The sequence below is a fragment of the Akebia trifoliata genome, chromosome 8, assembly GCF_017979445.1.
Source record: "Akebia trifoliata isolate Shusen 1 chromosome 8, ASM1797944v1, whole genome shotgun sequence".
In the NCBI taxonomy this organism is placed as follows: domain Eukaryota; kingdom Viridiplantae; phylum Streptophyta; class Magnoliopsida; order Ranunculales; family Lardizabalaceae; genus Akebia; species Akebia trifoliata.
Genome location: NC_141382.1, coordinates 46,120,280 through 46,135,287, shown reverse-complemented (window position 1 = coordinate 46,135,287; position 15,008 = coordinate 46,120,280). Strand labels below are relative to the sequence as shown.

Genomic DNA, 15,008 nt, shown 5'->3' with positions numbered 1-15,008 from the left:
GTGTAAATTTCACACACAATTTATAAACGATTTCAAGTCAATTGATTTTTGAGATGTTAGGATAAAACATAACGTAAGATTAAAGAAGAGAAGACCCTTGTTGAAATTTTCCTAGATGCAAAAATGAATAAAAAAGAAGAAGAACGAGAGAGAAAAAATAATGAAGATGATGGGTATATAGAATAATACGATAAGGGCATTTTTTAGTAATTACATTTTTAAAAAAATCACTTAAATGGGCGTCAAAAAGAGGAAATGGTGAGCGTCACTAGAACAACTCGAGAGAAATGCAGTATCGACCATGAAAACACAAAATCCAACGATTGCATGTCATCCTTATGGATACGTGTTTCGTCTCATAGTTGGATTTCATATATTAACGGTGGAGATACATTTCTTGATTTGTTGTTTTGTTTATTAAAAACATTTTTTCAAAATATATAATTTTCATTTGCAATTATTAGCATTGTGAGGGATCCCAAAAATTTAATTAAATTTTTTTAAATAATTAAACGTTAAGGGAAGTCTAATTTTCAATGGCCAAACTACCCGTCCACGTTATAAAGAATACATGAAATAAAATATTAAAAAAAAAAAAAAACCGTATGGGGGTGGTTTTGTAATTTCATATGTTTAACTTTTGGTCACAAGCCATTGGTCAAGGGACTTAATTCTTATATTTTGAAATTCATGGAGGCCAATCTAATTTTCCGAACTGATGATTCTTTCCAAAATGACCTTTTTATTGCGCCAATTTAATTCTACTTTTACCGTAAAAGAAAAAAATTCCATCCACAGCCACCAACCGATCATCCGAATACCTATGAATTTCAACCGTTAGATCAATACCTTTAATATCCACTGTACGATGAGACTTATACTCTTATCTGACCGTCCAAATATTTACAAATTCAATTTCAAAGCTCGAGAGGGAGGAAACTGGAAAGTATTAGCTTCTGTCTTCTTTGTTCTTACTTTCTCTTCTTTCAAATTCTCTCTCTCTCTCTCTAAAAAAAATTTCCAGAAAAAATTCTCGCGTTCGTAGAGATCGAGTTCGTCAGATTCCGGCCTCAATGTATTGATTTCCAGCGAACATTTTCCTGATTCCGGCGTTTTTCCGAGCTGATTGACAGTACTGTTTCCCTATTTTTTTGGTGATCTTTGAAAGATTGTTCGATCGAAAAGTTCTTGAATTTGGGGGCATTTTTAGGGGTTTTAACAGTGATTGAAAAGAAATCGGTGGATTGAAATTTGAATTTTTCTGTATTTGAGAAATTTTTATTTTTTATTGAAATTTGAGGGCCGATGGAGCAAAATGATGGCGGAAATTTCCCGCCGAAAAAGCTCCAATCGTCTACTACAACTACAACGGCTATGGTAACGGCGACGTTAGATTTCCTACCGAAGAAGCTTGCGAGGCAGCTCGATTTCACGACGTTCTGCAGCGCATCGACGACTGTAGTCGCGCCAGAGAACCAGAAACAGCCCCAGCCGCCACCACCTCCGCCTCCTCCTCGTACTTCTCTGCCAGTTGTGTAAGTTTTCTGCAATTTATTTGTTATTTTGTTTATTTTATTTGAGAGATTCGGTTTCGAAAGTGAAAAGTTTGAAAATTTCTGGATATTGGGTTAAGGGTTTTAATTTGCATTTTCTTTCTTTTTTTTGTTTTTGTTTTGCTTCCGATGATGTTTTTTTTCCTTTCCCCCCACTAATTCTTGTTTGATTAGGAAAAAAAATGATTTTTGAATCTTTTATCTTTTTCTCTCATTGATGTTGTTTGATGCGAGCTTAATTCTATCGGTATTTTATACTTGATCTGTCTTTTAATTCAGTGACGATGACGATGATTCGCTACTATGCTATAATCGTTTTCCAATTTTAAGAGTGAACTGCTAAATTTGGTTCCTTTCGCATTTGAATTTGAAAAAGGAAAAAATCCAAATTTGTTTAAATTGGGCAGCTGTATATCAGAGGATTTTTATTTGGAAATCTGTTTGATTTTAACTTATATATACTGATTTTAACTGCTAAATCTGGGTCCTTTTGCATTTGAGAGTAAAGTGCTAAATTTAGGTCCTTTTGCATTTGAATTTGAAAAAAAAAGGTTTGTTTGAATTGGTCAGCTGATATCTGATGGTTTTTAATTCAGATATCAATTGTATTTGGACTTTCCATTGTGTCATTTGGGTGTGAAATATCTAGCACTAAGATCTCGGATAACTTTAAAAAAGTGTCATCTTTCTGAAAATATATTTAGCTAATATAATATTGTAGGCTGTTAGTATTTGGTTACATAAATTTATGTATTTTCACCTGTGTAAAGAAATCGAATTGGGTTATGATGAGAAACAATAATATTACTGTGATTGATTCGATTGACAGTAAAATTTAAAACATGAGTAAACTGTTGTTGTTGTTTTTAAATTAAGGGAACAATTGATATGTGTGATTTAACAAGACTTAAATTATCCATATAAAGAAATTTCTGAGGCCTAACTTTGGCACTTATTTCTTTCTTTAGAAAGCCGGAGTCTCCGAGATCACGGCCATGGCCTAACATTGAAGTAAAAGATGGTACTCCAAAGAAACAAAAGCAATGCAATTGCAAACACTCACGGTGCTTGAAGTTGTAAGTACATGCTCTCTTTGCATCCATTTTTGTTGTATGAAAATTCTTTATTGGTTTTCCTGGGAAAAGACAATTTGCAGGTGTATGGGAAAATCATTTTACCTAAGAAAAACAATTTTCCTGTCTTGATTGGGAAAATATTATCTGACCTAAACCCCAAGAAAATTATTTTCTCTTTAGGAGGGGAACATCCGAAGTTATTATTGCTCCCACCCCAAAAACTAAGAAGTAACTATGTTTTAGACATTTTCCTAGTGCAATCAAACACTGTCAAACATTTTCCAAGCAAATAGGAATTGGTTTTCCGGAAGAAAACATTTTCTCTACAATCCTACACACCCTTAGAAAAGAATTGTTCAAATTTTTTTACTTTGGAGGGAGCAGACTCCATTATGCATCAATCTTTTTGTTTTCAAAAAACACTTCTACCATGTAGGGTTGCCCCCCCCCCCCCCCCCCCCCCCCTTCTCCTCTGTTAAAGATCTTGTTGACTATAATTGATCAAGTCAGAATTTTTTGCACTTTACCTTTTCCTATTTTCGAGTGATGTAGTAGGAAGTTAAAAACATGTTCTTCCCCCCAAAAAGATGGTCTTTTTAGATGGATTCCATGTAGAGCTGGCTCGATACACGTTGAGGCCTAAGGCAAAAACTTAAAAAGAGGCCTTTTCAATATTTTAATATATTAATATAAATAATGTTAATTAATTATATATAGAATAAAATTTTATTTTCTTATTTTTTAAGATGCAAATCATTTTCAATAAACAATAAGGTTAATCCATGAAAAAACATGAAAACATCCAAATCAAATCCAAAATAGGATTAATTTTTTTATTTTTCCTTTGATCAATTAAAAAATAAGTTAACAATAATTGATTAATTAATTATGTGAGATTTAAATGAGGATAAATAGATTAAAAACGACGATGAAGAGAGAAAGACCAATTGCATCTTTTTTAATTTATTCAAATATTAAATTTACCTTAATAAAAATGCCCTCCTTGTGTCTCAATGCTTCAATCTCTACCTAGCTCTTTAAGGTGTTTATAAAGAGAGATTATGTGTGTTTGTGTGTGTGTGAGAGAGAGAGGTGAGATAACAACTTGATAAAGAAAAATTAGATGAAAATAATAAATAAAAAATTATTTATTTTTGTAGTTTGCATACCCTCCAAGGTGGGTGGGATTTCAGAGTTATTTTTTAGATCATTTAATATACAAGGGGAGGAGGCCTTAAAACAACTTTTAAAAGAAAAAACATGAAATTTCGACGTGGGTTTGGATAGGAGATCTAAAGAGTTCTTGATTTTTGGAAATTACCAATTTTTAAGGGATCTAAGATGTCTCATTATCTTTTATTTTTTAGAAAACTTCCAAATTTTATGAGGGGATTCACATGAGAACCATAAAAGATTTTTTTTTTTAGGGGGTCTTCTCTCAATGTTGGGCAAGAGTCTATTCAAAGAAAATTTTGGGGGAAGGAGTGTAATGTTTCCACCATGACAATTTAAAAAAAAAAAGTATATATTTACTTGGGGGGCCTTTTCACACCTTGGGACAAGGGTGTAGTAAAAAATAAATAAAAAATTCATATCTTTCCATCGTGAAAATTTAAGAATCAGGATCCAAAATAGTTTCTCATTCCTATAGGATAGGAACAGTGCCTACATGGCAACATTTTAGTAGGAGTTTAGAACACACTAGACTCCTAATCAAGCTGTTTTCTATGGGCACGCAACTCAATTTATTTAATCTCCAACAAAAAAATGCCATGTAGTAGGGATTGTGAGTCAAATCTTAAAAAAATATTTTTGGAGGGGCTTTCTTTCAAGGTGGGGCCTTAGGCGATTGCCTAAGTGGTCTGATGGTTGAGCCGGCCCTTACTCCATGAGGCAAAATTCTGGAAGCTCCTCGCAAGGGATGGTATTCATATATCCAACTGAGTTGGCTTCACTAATAAAGGGAAGATTTTTTGCTCTATTCGATTTTAATCGCTTGTGAGTTTTCTTGGGTTTAAGTGTGCGTTATACACTTGAGAGGTAGGGCTCACATGATTTGACAAGTAATATTCCCTCTACATGTATACATGGTGGCTTCTTATTCCAACTCAAAGGGATCTCATAAGAGCTGAAATTCAAGATTTTGGAAAAGCATTATGCTAAGAAGTACACCTAAATCATTGTATGAAGAATATGAAGGAACTTGTCACAACACTAAAAACCTATTAGACTATTCTCCTTATGATAGTAAAGTGTTCATTTCCCCCACGTTCCGTTAACTTTCTTTATCTTGCAGTTTGTTCCAAAATATCTCTTTACTCTCAAGGACTCGCTTATGGATCCATATAATTATAAAATAATCAGGACAATGCTAAGTTTCATCAATTGATGAGCTTCAAAACAGCCACAGATTTTTAATGATGGAATGTCTAATCAACTAGAAAACACTTTGAAGGTTCCAACTTAGCTTAGTTGGTAAAGGCGTGTGGAGTGTTGATCCCACGAACTAGGTTCAAATCTTGTTGAACACACCTTCACGTTGACTACTAACCACCCTTGCTTGTTTAGCAGGTAAAAAACCCCAGAAAAACTCTGTTGCTTTCTACAAACCACTTGTGGGGCATATATTGTGATGAATAACTTGCAAGGTAGCAAATTGTGGATCTGATTATTGGTTGACAAGTATGTCATGGGAGATGCAATGCAATATCAAACACCCTCCATAATGACTTTGTTGTCATTGAACAAGCCATCACTTGAAACCTTGAATTGGGCCTTTTTTTCTCTTTAAATCTCTGAATGGACTCATTTTTTTTTCCGTTCGATACTGAATAGATTCACTTGGTTGGATGCTTTCTGTGTCATCAATTATACTTACCTTTCATTGAGTGAAAACTACTACAAGGGATCAAAGATGCTTGGTTTCATTAATATGCTCATTTATACTGTAATATTAAGTTGATATTAATTTTATGCTCTGCACTGCTTCTACTAAATCTTGTTATTGATCTTATGTTAACATAGTAATGCATGGTCAGGTACTGTGAGTGCTTTGCTTCGGGAATTTACTGTGATGGGTGTAATTGTGTAAATTGTTGTAACAATGTTGAGAATGAGGCTGCTAGGCAAGAGGCTGTTGAAGCTACTTTAGAGCGTAATCCACATGCATTCAGACCAAAGATTGCTAGCAGTCCACATGCATCTCGGGATATTAGGGTATGTTATCTGAAGCCCAAGATTTAATATAATTTGCTTTTATCAGCCAGATTTAATGTCAGGATATCATTCTGAATCTAATAATAACTGTGGTTGTAAGTTGCAAGTGAAATGGGCTTATTCATGATAATACTGTTTATCAACTAGCAAGATACCTTATTCCGGAGTCAATATGTAATCATTTCCATATGTGCATAAGAGGGCCTGATTCATATAGAATGAATGAGTGAATCTGTTGCCTTTTTAGAATACCGAACTCAATATTCTTTTCTAAGTGTTGTTTCTTATTATTGCCACAATATTCAAGCAACATGTATTGGCAGCCAGCAATTATTTTTGACTCGTTCTTACCTGTAAAGGTCATGCTTGAGTAGAATTAGCTTAGGTTCTGTCTTTTATTCGATCACAACATTCATAGTGATCATGCTTGGAGTGGTTTTTCCTTCTTTTTTGTTTGTTCGTTTTTTTTTTGGGTCGGGGGGGGGGGGGGGTGGTTAGCTGTGGTGTCATTTTTATTTATTCATTTCCTTCCTGTTCTATATTATCGATTTACTACTTATTCTGCTTGAATGTTTCTTTCTCGAAATATATACCTCTCTTTTACCCCCTAACAGGTTAACCTTATTGGTATTCTAAAAATGGTATGATTCTGTATTTGAAGTCAACAGTATCAAAAACGAATTGAATCGCATGCATGAATTTATTTTGGTATAAATCATATGTTTCTTTAATCAGAAAGAAAAAAAAAAACAGATTTCAATGATCACCCAACAAATCAACTATTATCAAGCATCAATCGGAAAAAGAAATCACAGTTCAACCATTTAAAACCCATTAATCAGAATACAAATCACAGATCAATCATTAAATGATTAATCAACCATTAGTTGGTAAAAATTATAGATCTACCTTCAATTACCCTTTTATCAGATCAAAACATCATAGATCAACCAAAATTTCAACCATTGCTCAAATAAATGATTAATCAACCACCAAATAAACTTCACAAGATCAAATAAGTATTGAGTGCTGATCCAATAAAATCTACATAATGAAAACCTATTGAAGCATTTAATACACTTGTAAGCATCATAAATTGCGCATTCTTTGATACAATTATCTGATCAGGGTCTAAACTTATTCTGATTGCATTGTATTTGTGTCTCTGTGATCTTGAGGGTGAAATCCACTCGCATTGTTGAAAGGAAAATATGATGTGATCTAGTGTGTGTCGGTGCCTTGGTTACGTTGTAGACAAAGGAAATAATTTGCTCAGTCGAAGGTACCGGCTTGCTAAGTTGGTAAGGTTCATGAGTGTTGATACCATGACATGTTCACCAACTAATTACTGACCACTAACCTGCGTGCATATCAAAGAAGAAAATGTTAGCTCAATAGGGGGTCAGTTGGACTTGGATTTGCACAATCTTATATCTTCCCGTCATGACAACAAATCCTGTCACTTCCAACCATCATAATAATTAAAACCCAGAAGTAACTACATAGTGGTTTGGAGGAGATAAGGCCACAGTGACAGTAGGATCGTATAGTTGAATATTTTAGAACTGATCAAGCTGCTGTGATACAAGATCCAAATGCTGTCAGTAAGAGATGTAATATCTCTTCAAGACCCTAAGGCATATATGAAGTTATCGGCAAAACTTGCAATGGACTTTTCTTATATGGAGTGGAGGAGATTGTAGTGCATTTCCAGTTTTTAGACTTCAATTCTCTAGGTACAACAAACTAGAGGATGGCATTTCTGCAGGTGGCGGTTGGGCCACATATCTTTCATGAAAATAGATCAAGGACAAGTGCATTGCTCAGTTCAATTGTGACAGTAAGGTCCCTACCTTTTTCTTTTGATAAGCAAGTGATGAAGGTGGGTATTGAACCCAGGTCTGTAGTATTACCACTCACAAACATTTTTATAGGCAAGTAATGCATGAAGTCCCTACCTTTGACAGCAAGGCATTCTTAGACGATGTACTAGTCAGGAGGCTAATAGCCAATTATTTTTTTATGAGGAAGGAGTGAGTGGGGACGACTCATTCATCAGCTTCAATGCCGCAACTCTCATCATATATGCTAATCCTTTCATTGAGGAAGTTTTTATTGCCTTTGGTGCATTTTGGATACCACTTCTTTATGGGGCTTATTATGTCAATCCTGTCTATGATGTTAATCTTTGGGAAGATGAATGTTTGCACCTTATGTTGTGTTTTGGAACTGAAGAGAATATTGTCGAGTGTCGATCAAACACCCACTAACTGTCTGTGGGAAGCTCTGGTTACTGGAAAATATGTCACCTCATATTTTGCACCATCATAGAGTTCGTCATTATCAATTGGCTTCATCAGGACCAAGCGTTCCATCACGGGCATCGTTGGTTAACTCATGAGCGAATTTTCCCAAATGGTGGAGCCAGACCAAGGGTCACTTGTGCTAGACAGTAGTCAAAGCCAGCCTTCTTAAGGGTGTTTGAGGTAAATCAAGGGATGTAATTGTGCTTTAAGGGAATTTGATGAAGTAGAGGCTATTTTTGCTAGTAGTTTGTAATCTTTCCAAAAGAGAATCTGGCAATCCCTTCGTTATGATTGACATAGGGTTTTGGTATTTAATATATAAATCGGTTACTAAGAAGGCAATAACACTTTTGGATTAGTCTTTCATTTTTGGATTTAATGTATAAATGTGAGAGAGAGATCGCTTTGCCAACCTCATTGCGTTAAGTCAGCGCAAGGCCCACCAATACGCTGAAGAAACAACAATTTAGTTTTCAGAATGGAAAACCTTGTTTCAGAACTTGAGCTCTTGGCCTGACAACAGTAATTTATATGACATTATTTTTTCTGAATTTTAAAGCAAAACCTTATTAAACATGAATTTATTCCCCAATGGCAGTGTAGTTACACTTTTTTTTACTATGTTTTTCCTGATATTTTTAATACCAAAACATAATCGAAATTCTCAACCAAATTCTTTCCATATGCCAAATTATTCCTACTGGTTGGGATGGTGTAGGCACAAGGCTAACCCAAACAGTTAGTCTTAAAGCCCATTCGCTCACCTGCTTGGTGTTCTGCTATTGGCTGATGCAAAACTGATCACAATTGAAAAAACTATTGGACACTTGGTTCTCATGACTGAACTATAGATTTAAACAACTTAAACATAATCTCCATTTTGAAGTGCAAAAATTTGACGTCAGGTAAACTCATATGAAATCATTCAAAAAGGTCTTATCCCAACTATCTTGGTCAAGACAAAATAACAATCTTATTGGTGAAATTACCTATCCTGAAAACGTATTTTTTGAGAAATAAAAAAGCAAGCTTGAATTTTATTCCAATAAAATCTGTTGCTGTGACAGTGCATGGATCATTTTTACCTTGCTTTTTTTAATTTTGTGCGACATGGACTTTTTGTTGGAAATATCAGGGATACTTAAGTAAGATGAATAGAGATAAATTTCTAGAAACAAATTAAATGGATGTTATCCTTAGAATACTTGTAGACTGGTTTGCCGTTGGATATCTTGTAAATGAACTTTGTTCTTATTTGGTTGCTGTTGACATGCATATGGATTGTTGTAAACAAATGTAGGAGGATGCCGGGGAGGTCCCATTGGTGGGAAAGCACAACAAGGGTTGTCACTGCAAGAAATCAGGGTGTCTCAAGAAGTATTGTGAATGCTTCCAAGCCAACATTCTCTGTTCTGAAAATTGTAAATGCATGGACTGCAAAAACTTCGAAGGCAGCGAAGAGAGACGTGCTCTCTTCCATGGAGAGCATGGTAATGCACTGTACATGCAGCAAGCAGCAGCCAATGCCGCCATCAGTGGGGCTATTGGTTTAGGTTATGGTTCACCTTCAGCATCTCGAAAGAGAAAAAGTCAGGAACACTTCTTTGGGACAACACCCAAAGATCTGTCCGTTAACAGACTTGGCCAATTCTCACAGGTAATTTCTGTCAGTAGGCATGCATTGCTGCTTGTTTGCATGACCATTGGAATTTGAATGTATTTGTTGCATTTTTTACCTTTTAGTTGGATTTAAACTGAACTCGGTTTCCGTGGTCTATCTTTAATTTTGACATTTACTGCAACATCTAGAATTTATTACATCATTGATTGACTGTAAGTTTTTCCTACTTGTATCAGGCAAATCATCATAAAGCTTCTTCATCCTCTTCTTCCTTTTCATCCTTACCTCTTCCTCGTGTTGTTAACCCTGCAGTATTTGGATCCTCAAAGTTCACATACAGGTATCTATTTAGCCTAATCATATTTATCACGTGTATAGTCAATTTGTCCTTTTTTATTTTGTTTCTGCTCTAAATTCCCAATAAATCTCCATTTTTTTAAATAATTAACTAGTACTACTTGGTCATGTGAAAGGTCTCTGTTAGCAGACGTTGTCCATCCCCAAGATGTGAAGGAGCTTTGTGCAGTTTTGGTTGTAGCATCAGCAGAAGCTGCCAACACACTTGCAGGTATATATCAAGATGAAAAAGGAGAAGGTGTGGGCTTATCAAGCATTTAATATTATCATGTCCAGAACTAACCAGTAGGCTTAGATGATTAACTGTTATACTGATACCAATGCTGGAACTGCTTGGAGATTTCTACTATGCAACTTTCTTATTTCTTAAATGTATTATGGGCCATTATGTTAACTTCTAACAGTTTTAATCTATTTAGCAACAAATGTAGAGAAACAATAGATTGTAAGCAGTCTACTGTATTGGACTCATCATCAAAGCTTTATATCCCAAAAAATTCAGGTTGCCTGAATGAATCCTTTTCCTCCATTCAATTTTTTGCAAAGCCATGTCTTCTGTTAATTCTAGTGTATTCGTACCTGCTCTCATTTCCTCAATTTCTTCATTTTTAGTATCCCCCTTGCTCTTTCAAGACCTTCAACTTGCAAGTTCTTTCTAGCTGGGGTGTATTACTTTGTAATAACTACATAATATAAAAGTTTCATAGTATTTTGCATGACATAACACTTAGAACGGATAAACCAAAAAAACTAGACATTGGTGCGTGGCATCAAAATGTAGAGGGATGCTCGTACCCATTTCCACATCCCAGGTTTCGAGAATTGGAGTCATGGACTTTTCTTGTATACGTGTCCTTATCGGTATCTATATATGGGTATCTTAGATAATTAATATAGGAAAATTTGGTAATGGATTTGGAAGTAGGCCACCAGGTTAACATTTTGACCAGAAGCTTACTACTTCGAACTATGAAATATCACATGTACGCCTTTTTATTTGATGTTCCTCATCGATGATTGATTTGCTGAATTTTTCATAGCTGGACTGAATATTTATTTCATCGTTTCTAGCCTTCTTTCAGTTTTCTTTGTTGTGTTTCTTTCTTTTCCAAAAAAATTACCTGTCAAAAGTAGCCGATCCCAAATCCTTAAGATAAGGCTTCAATGATGATGATTGACATACCTGTCAAATGTACCAAATGGCACTTTTACCTTATTATGGGCTTCATGGTTCTTCCTAAACGTCAATTCCCTCTACCAATATTAAAAGCATAATTCTAATTTTTTGACATATTTTCATGAAATATTTCCATTTCCAAAAGAGCCGATAGGAGAAAATTTTAATGGACAGTTTTTTTCTTTTTGTATATGGTTCAGTGGAAATCACTATTCATTTTACAAATAATGAACTGTAAATTTTAACCGAAATAATCAAAATTCATGTATGAAGATACTGGATTTCGGTGGAAATATTTTGATGAACAGTAAACTTTGATCAAAATATTCATTTTTTAAACTTATATTCTATATCTATTTGCAAAATTTATAAAAATAAAAAAAACTGAAATTTCTTGTTGAAAGAATCTTTTAATACACATAATATTCATTCCTTAGTAGAAATGAATTATGATTAGTTATTTATCAAAATAACTATTATGATTAGTTAGATATCTCTATATCATCTTATTTTGGTTATTCAGAGCATATTAACATGCTCATAGAAGTACACACTTATAATCACCAATGTTCAAATTAATTGCATATGTTAGTAATCTATTCTACAAATTTCTTAAAAATAAAAATACGATAATGTGTTAACGCAGTCCTTAATGGTTCGTTCATTTAATCAAGTATTTTAACTTGAAAGTGTATTGGTTGATGTCACATTATTATTCTCATTTCTATGTAAATTATTGTTGGTTTTGGTTGTTGGACTCTCAAAAACTAGTGCCAACATGTAGCGGAACGCCAAAGATCTCCATTTCGACATTCATATGTTCATTTATTGTAGTTTGATGACTTATAAAAGTGTGTTTTCTTCTCTTTATTATTTCCCACGGTTACAGTGAAAATTTCCTCAATATTTCCATCACTTCCACTAGGTTTCTTTCATTTCCATGAAAATTGTATTTATTTCCATGCAGACCAAACTATTTCTACGAAAGTATTTTCATTACTAGGCAAATCAATATAGAAACCAAAATTTAATGCGTTGGTTGAAAGAATGCAGGACTCGATTTTTATTGTCCCAATTGCCATTTCTGTTTATTGTTTTCTTGACTTGTCTGAGTTAATGAGTTTGTATTACTTCCTGCTGCGGTTACGTTGAAAATTTCCATCACTTTCACTATATTTCCATCATTTCCATAAAAATTGTATTCATTTCCACAGTGATCAAAATATTATTTCCATTTTCGGGCAGACCAAATTAGAAACTGAAACTGAAATTTAATACCTTGGTTGAAAGAATGCAACCCTTGATTTCTGTTGTCCCAAATAAATAGCCGTCTTGACCTGTCTGAGTTGCCGAGATTGTATTTCACTGTTCTATTAGTAGTCATCATCGTCATTAACACCTTATCTCAACAAGGGATTACTGATCATTTGAACTTCATAATTTACATTTGCAGACAACAAAGGCACAACAACAGAGAAGCAAGCAGAGAGAGATGATCAAACAGAAAGCCCTCCTGCTTCGACAAATCAAGAGAGAGATGAAAGCCGCAAAATTCCTGATGTTCAGAAAACTGTGGCTGATGACCGTTCAAGTGGGAACCAAGCTGATAAAATAAGCACAGATGATTCCGGATCAGATGGTGCTGACCTGCAGAAAGGAAGGCCAATGTCTCCGGGAACTCTCGCGCTGATGTGTGATGAGCAGGATACAATGTTCACGGCAGCCGCATCACCGAATGGGGCCCTGAGCAATAGCCGGAACATGCCTAACCAGTTGCCATATGGTCAGGGCATGACAGAGCTCTACGTGGAGCAGGAAAGGCTTGTCTTGACTGGGTTCCGGGATTGTCTTCGAAGTATCATTACTTGTGGAAGAATAAAAGGTAAAGCCTCTACCATAAGTGCAAATTTTTTGTTTCTGAATCATGACCAATAAAAAGGTGAGGCTCTCTACCTTGCATGTAAATTTTGTTTCTGAAACATGAACAATGACAACTAGTAGTCGAGTTACGGAGGGTCAGTATCCAAGTTGAGCTTCCTAAACTCAGACGTCCATTGAAACATCTAAATTCAACTAGTCTGTTCCTAAATGTCCCAAATGGTTTAGAAGTATCTTTGAAAATTTGGGCCATCTCCATTGATTAGATGCATAAAGCTTGAAAACCAAACAAGTCTGTCCTAAATGACCAAACTGGTTTAGAAGTATCTTTGAAATTTTACGGTGCTTCCCTTTATTGGGCCCACAATTGGCTTTCTAAGAGTGAAAGAGATATATTCTATGGGCACCAATCCAACCCAAAAACTTTTCCTTGAAACATTTGCCATTTTTTTTATCAACTATCCCAACATATCAAATAGACGAGTCAAGTTAATGGTTCCTCTTGCTTTCATATTTTTGAGCTTTTCAATGAACATTAATTATCTTATAATTTTCCGTCTCTGAATTATATTACAAATAGTTATTCTTCCATTCTTTTATGTTACAGAAGAAAAGTATTCTTCATTAAGCGCAAGATCCGAAACATGGAGTCAACCAGAACCCATTGGCAATGGCATTGTAAGACCTTTTGTTCCAACTGCTGCTGAAATATCTCAGACGGTGAGTCCAGTTACTGCCGCTCCTAATAATACTCAGCCTCTTAAGGCTGGATGCCCCACTGAAAATGGGGATTTAATAAAACCAAAAATTGAAAATGAGATGTAAAAATGATAGTGTTGGTCCAAAGCATGTTACTGCATCTATCATATTTTGGCCAGCATTCGAATTTGCCCATCTTTGATGCAGTTATAAAGAATGTTTGGACCCTTAATCTGTTTGTGGTTGAAGAATCAATCACGGTAGGAACTGATTTTTTTTTTCCCTCATATCTGATATAGTTGGTTCAGCCTCATTGGCGGTACCTGTATGGGTGTTTGTTATTTATTTTTCCATTATTCTTAAAATTCCTGAATTACTTCCATTGTTCAGCCCAAAACTTGTATAGTTCTTGCAAGATATCCTTGACATTCCAGTGGTAGGGGTGTCGATGTGTACCTGATTAGTTGACAAACCTGACTCAATCAAGATCACGAAGTTTCTTATCTTACATTGGGATAACTGATAGACCTGATCTGATTTGTTCGGTTGTGGGTCCATATTTGGACTCAATTAGTAATCAGGTTGAGTACGTATTTAATGGTTCTAAGTCGCCCAAAATTTATGTAGTTCTGAAACAATTGGAATCATCATCACCATCAAAGCCTAATCTCAAAAATTTGGGGTTGGATGGATGAATCTTGCTCCACTCAATTTTATCTCAATCCACATTCTTTTCGAACTTCCTTGCCACTTTAAAAGTTCCCAACTTTTATTTTATCTTTCGTAATCTTTCCACTCATCCGATGCAATTAAGATCCACGATCAAAATTCCCTTCTTGTCATTGTGTACATCTTTTGTTGCGATACGTCCTATGTTTAAATTTAACTTTATTGTGTCCTATTTTCTATCCACGACAAATTTTTTTTTTTTTAAATCTTAGTTAATCTCTTTAGAGGCCTTGACTTGGTCAGAAACAATTGATCATCAGAGCTTATGATCCTAATGCAGCACTCTTATTGAGAAGCACAACTTCGCCATTCTTCCACTTTCCAGTCCACTCATGCCCGATCAGACCAAGAAATTAAGACTTGAACTAATTAATAGTAACAGAATCATAGAGGGTT

General features: G+C 34.9%; 1 protein-coding gene across 2 annotated transcripts; it reads left to right on the top strand.

The window, feature by feature from the left end:
- Window positions 1–920: 920 nt before the first annotated feature.
- LOC147397201 (protein tesmin/TSO1-like CXC 5) lies at window positions 921–14,644 on the top strand. 2 transcript variants are annotated; one of them, XM_086452726.1, is made up of 8 exons: window positions 921–1,535; window positions 2,522–2,629; window positions 5,668–5,845; window positions 9,452–9,808; window positions 10,009–10,112; window positions 10,246–10,367; window positions 12,760–13,188; window positions 13,792–14,644. In XM_086452726.1, exons 1-8 carry the CDS (start codon window positions 1,306–1,308, stop codon window positions 14,007–14,009), a joined length of 1,746 nt encoding a protein of 581 aa, XP_086308852.1. In that variant the 5' UTR covers window positions 921–1,305; the 3' UTR covers window positions 14,010–14,644. The 2 variants fall into 2 exon arrangements, with proteins under 2 accessions (XP_086308852.1, XP_086308853.1); XM_086452727.1 differs by having other exon boundaries at window positions 922–1,535; window positions 10,246–10,340.
- Window positions 14,645–15,008: the final 364 nt, after the last annotated feature.

What these genes read in the sequence shown, in the direction of transcription:
- LOC147397201 (XM_086452726.1), top strand. Translation starts at nt 1,306, where the DNA reads ATGGAGCAAAATGATGGCGGAAATTTCCCGCCGAAAAAGCTCCAATCG. An exon ending in CGTACTTCTCTGCCAGTTGT is followed by an intron (nt 1,536 to 2,521) that starts GTAAGTTTTCTG and finishes TTCTTTCTTTAG; the next exon opens with AAAGCCGGAGTCTCCGAGAT. An exon ending in ATGCATCTCGGGATATTAGG is followed by an intron (nt 5,846 to 9,451) that starts GTATGTTATCTG and finishes AAACAAATGTAG; the next exon opens with GAGGATGCCGGGGAGGTCCC.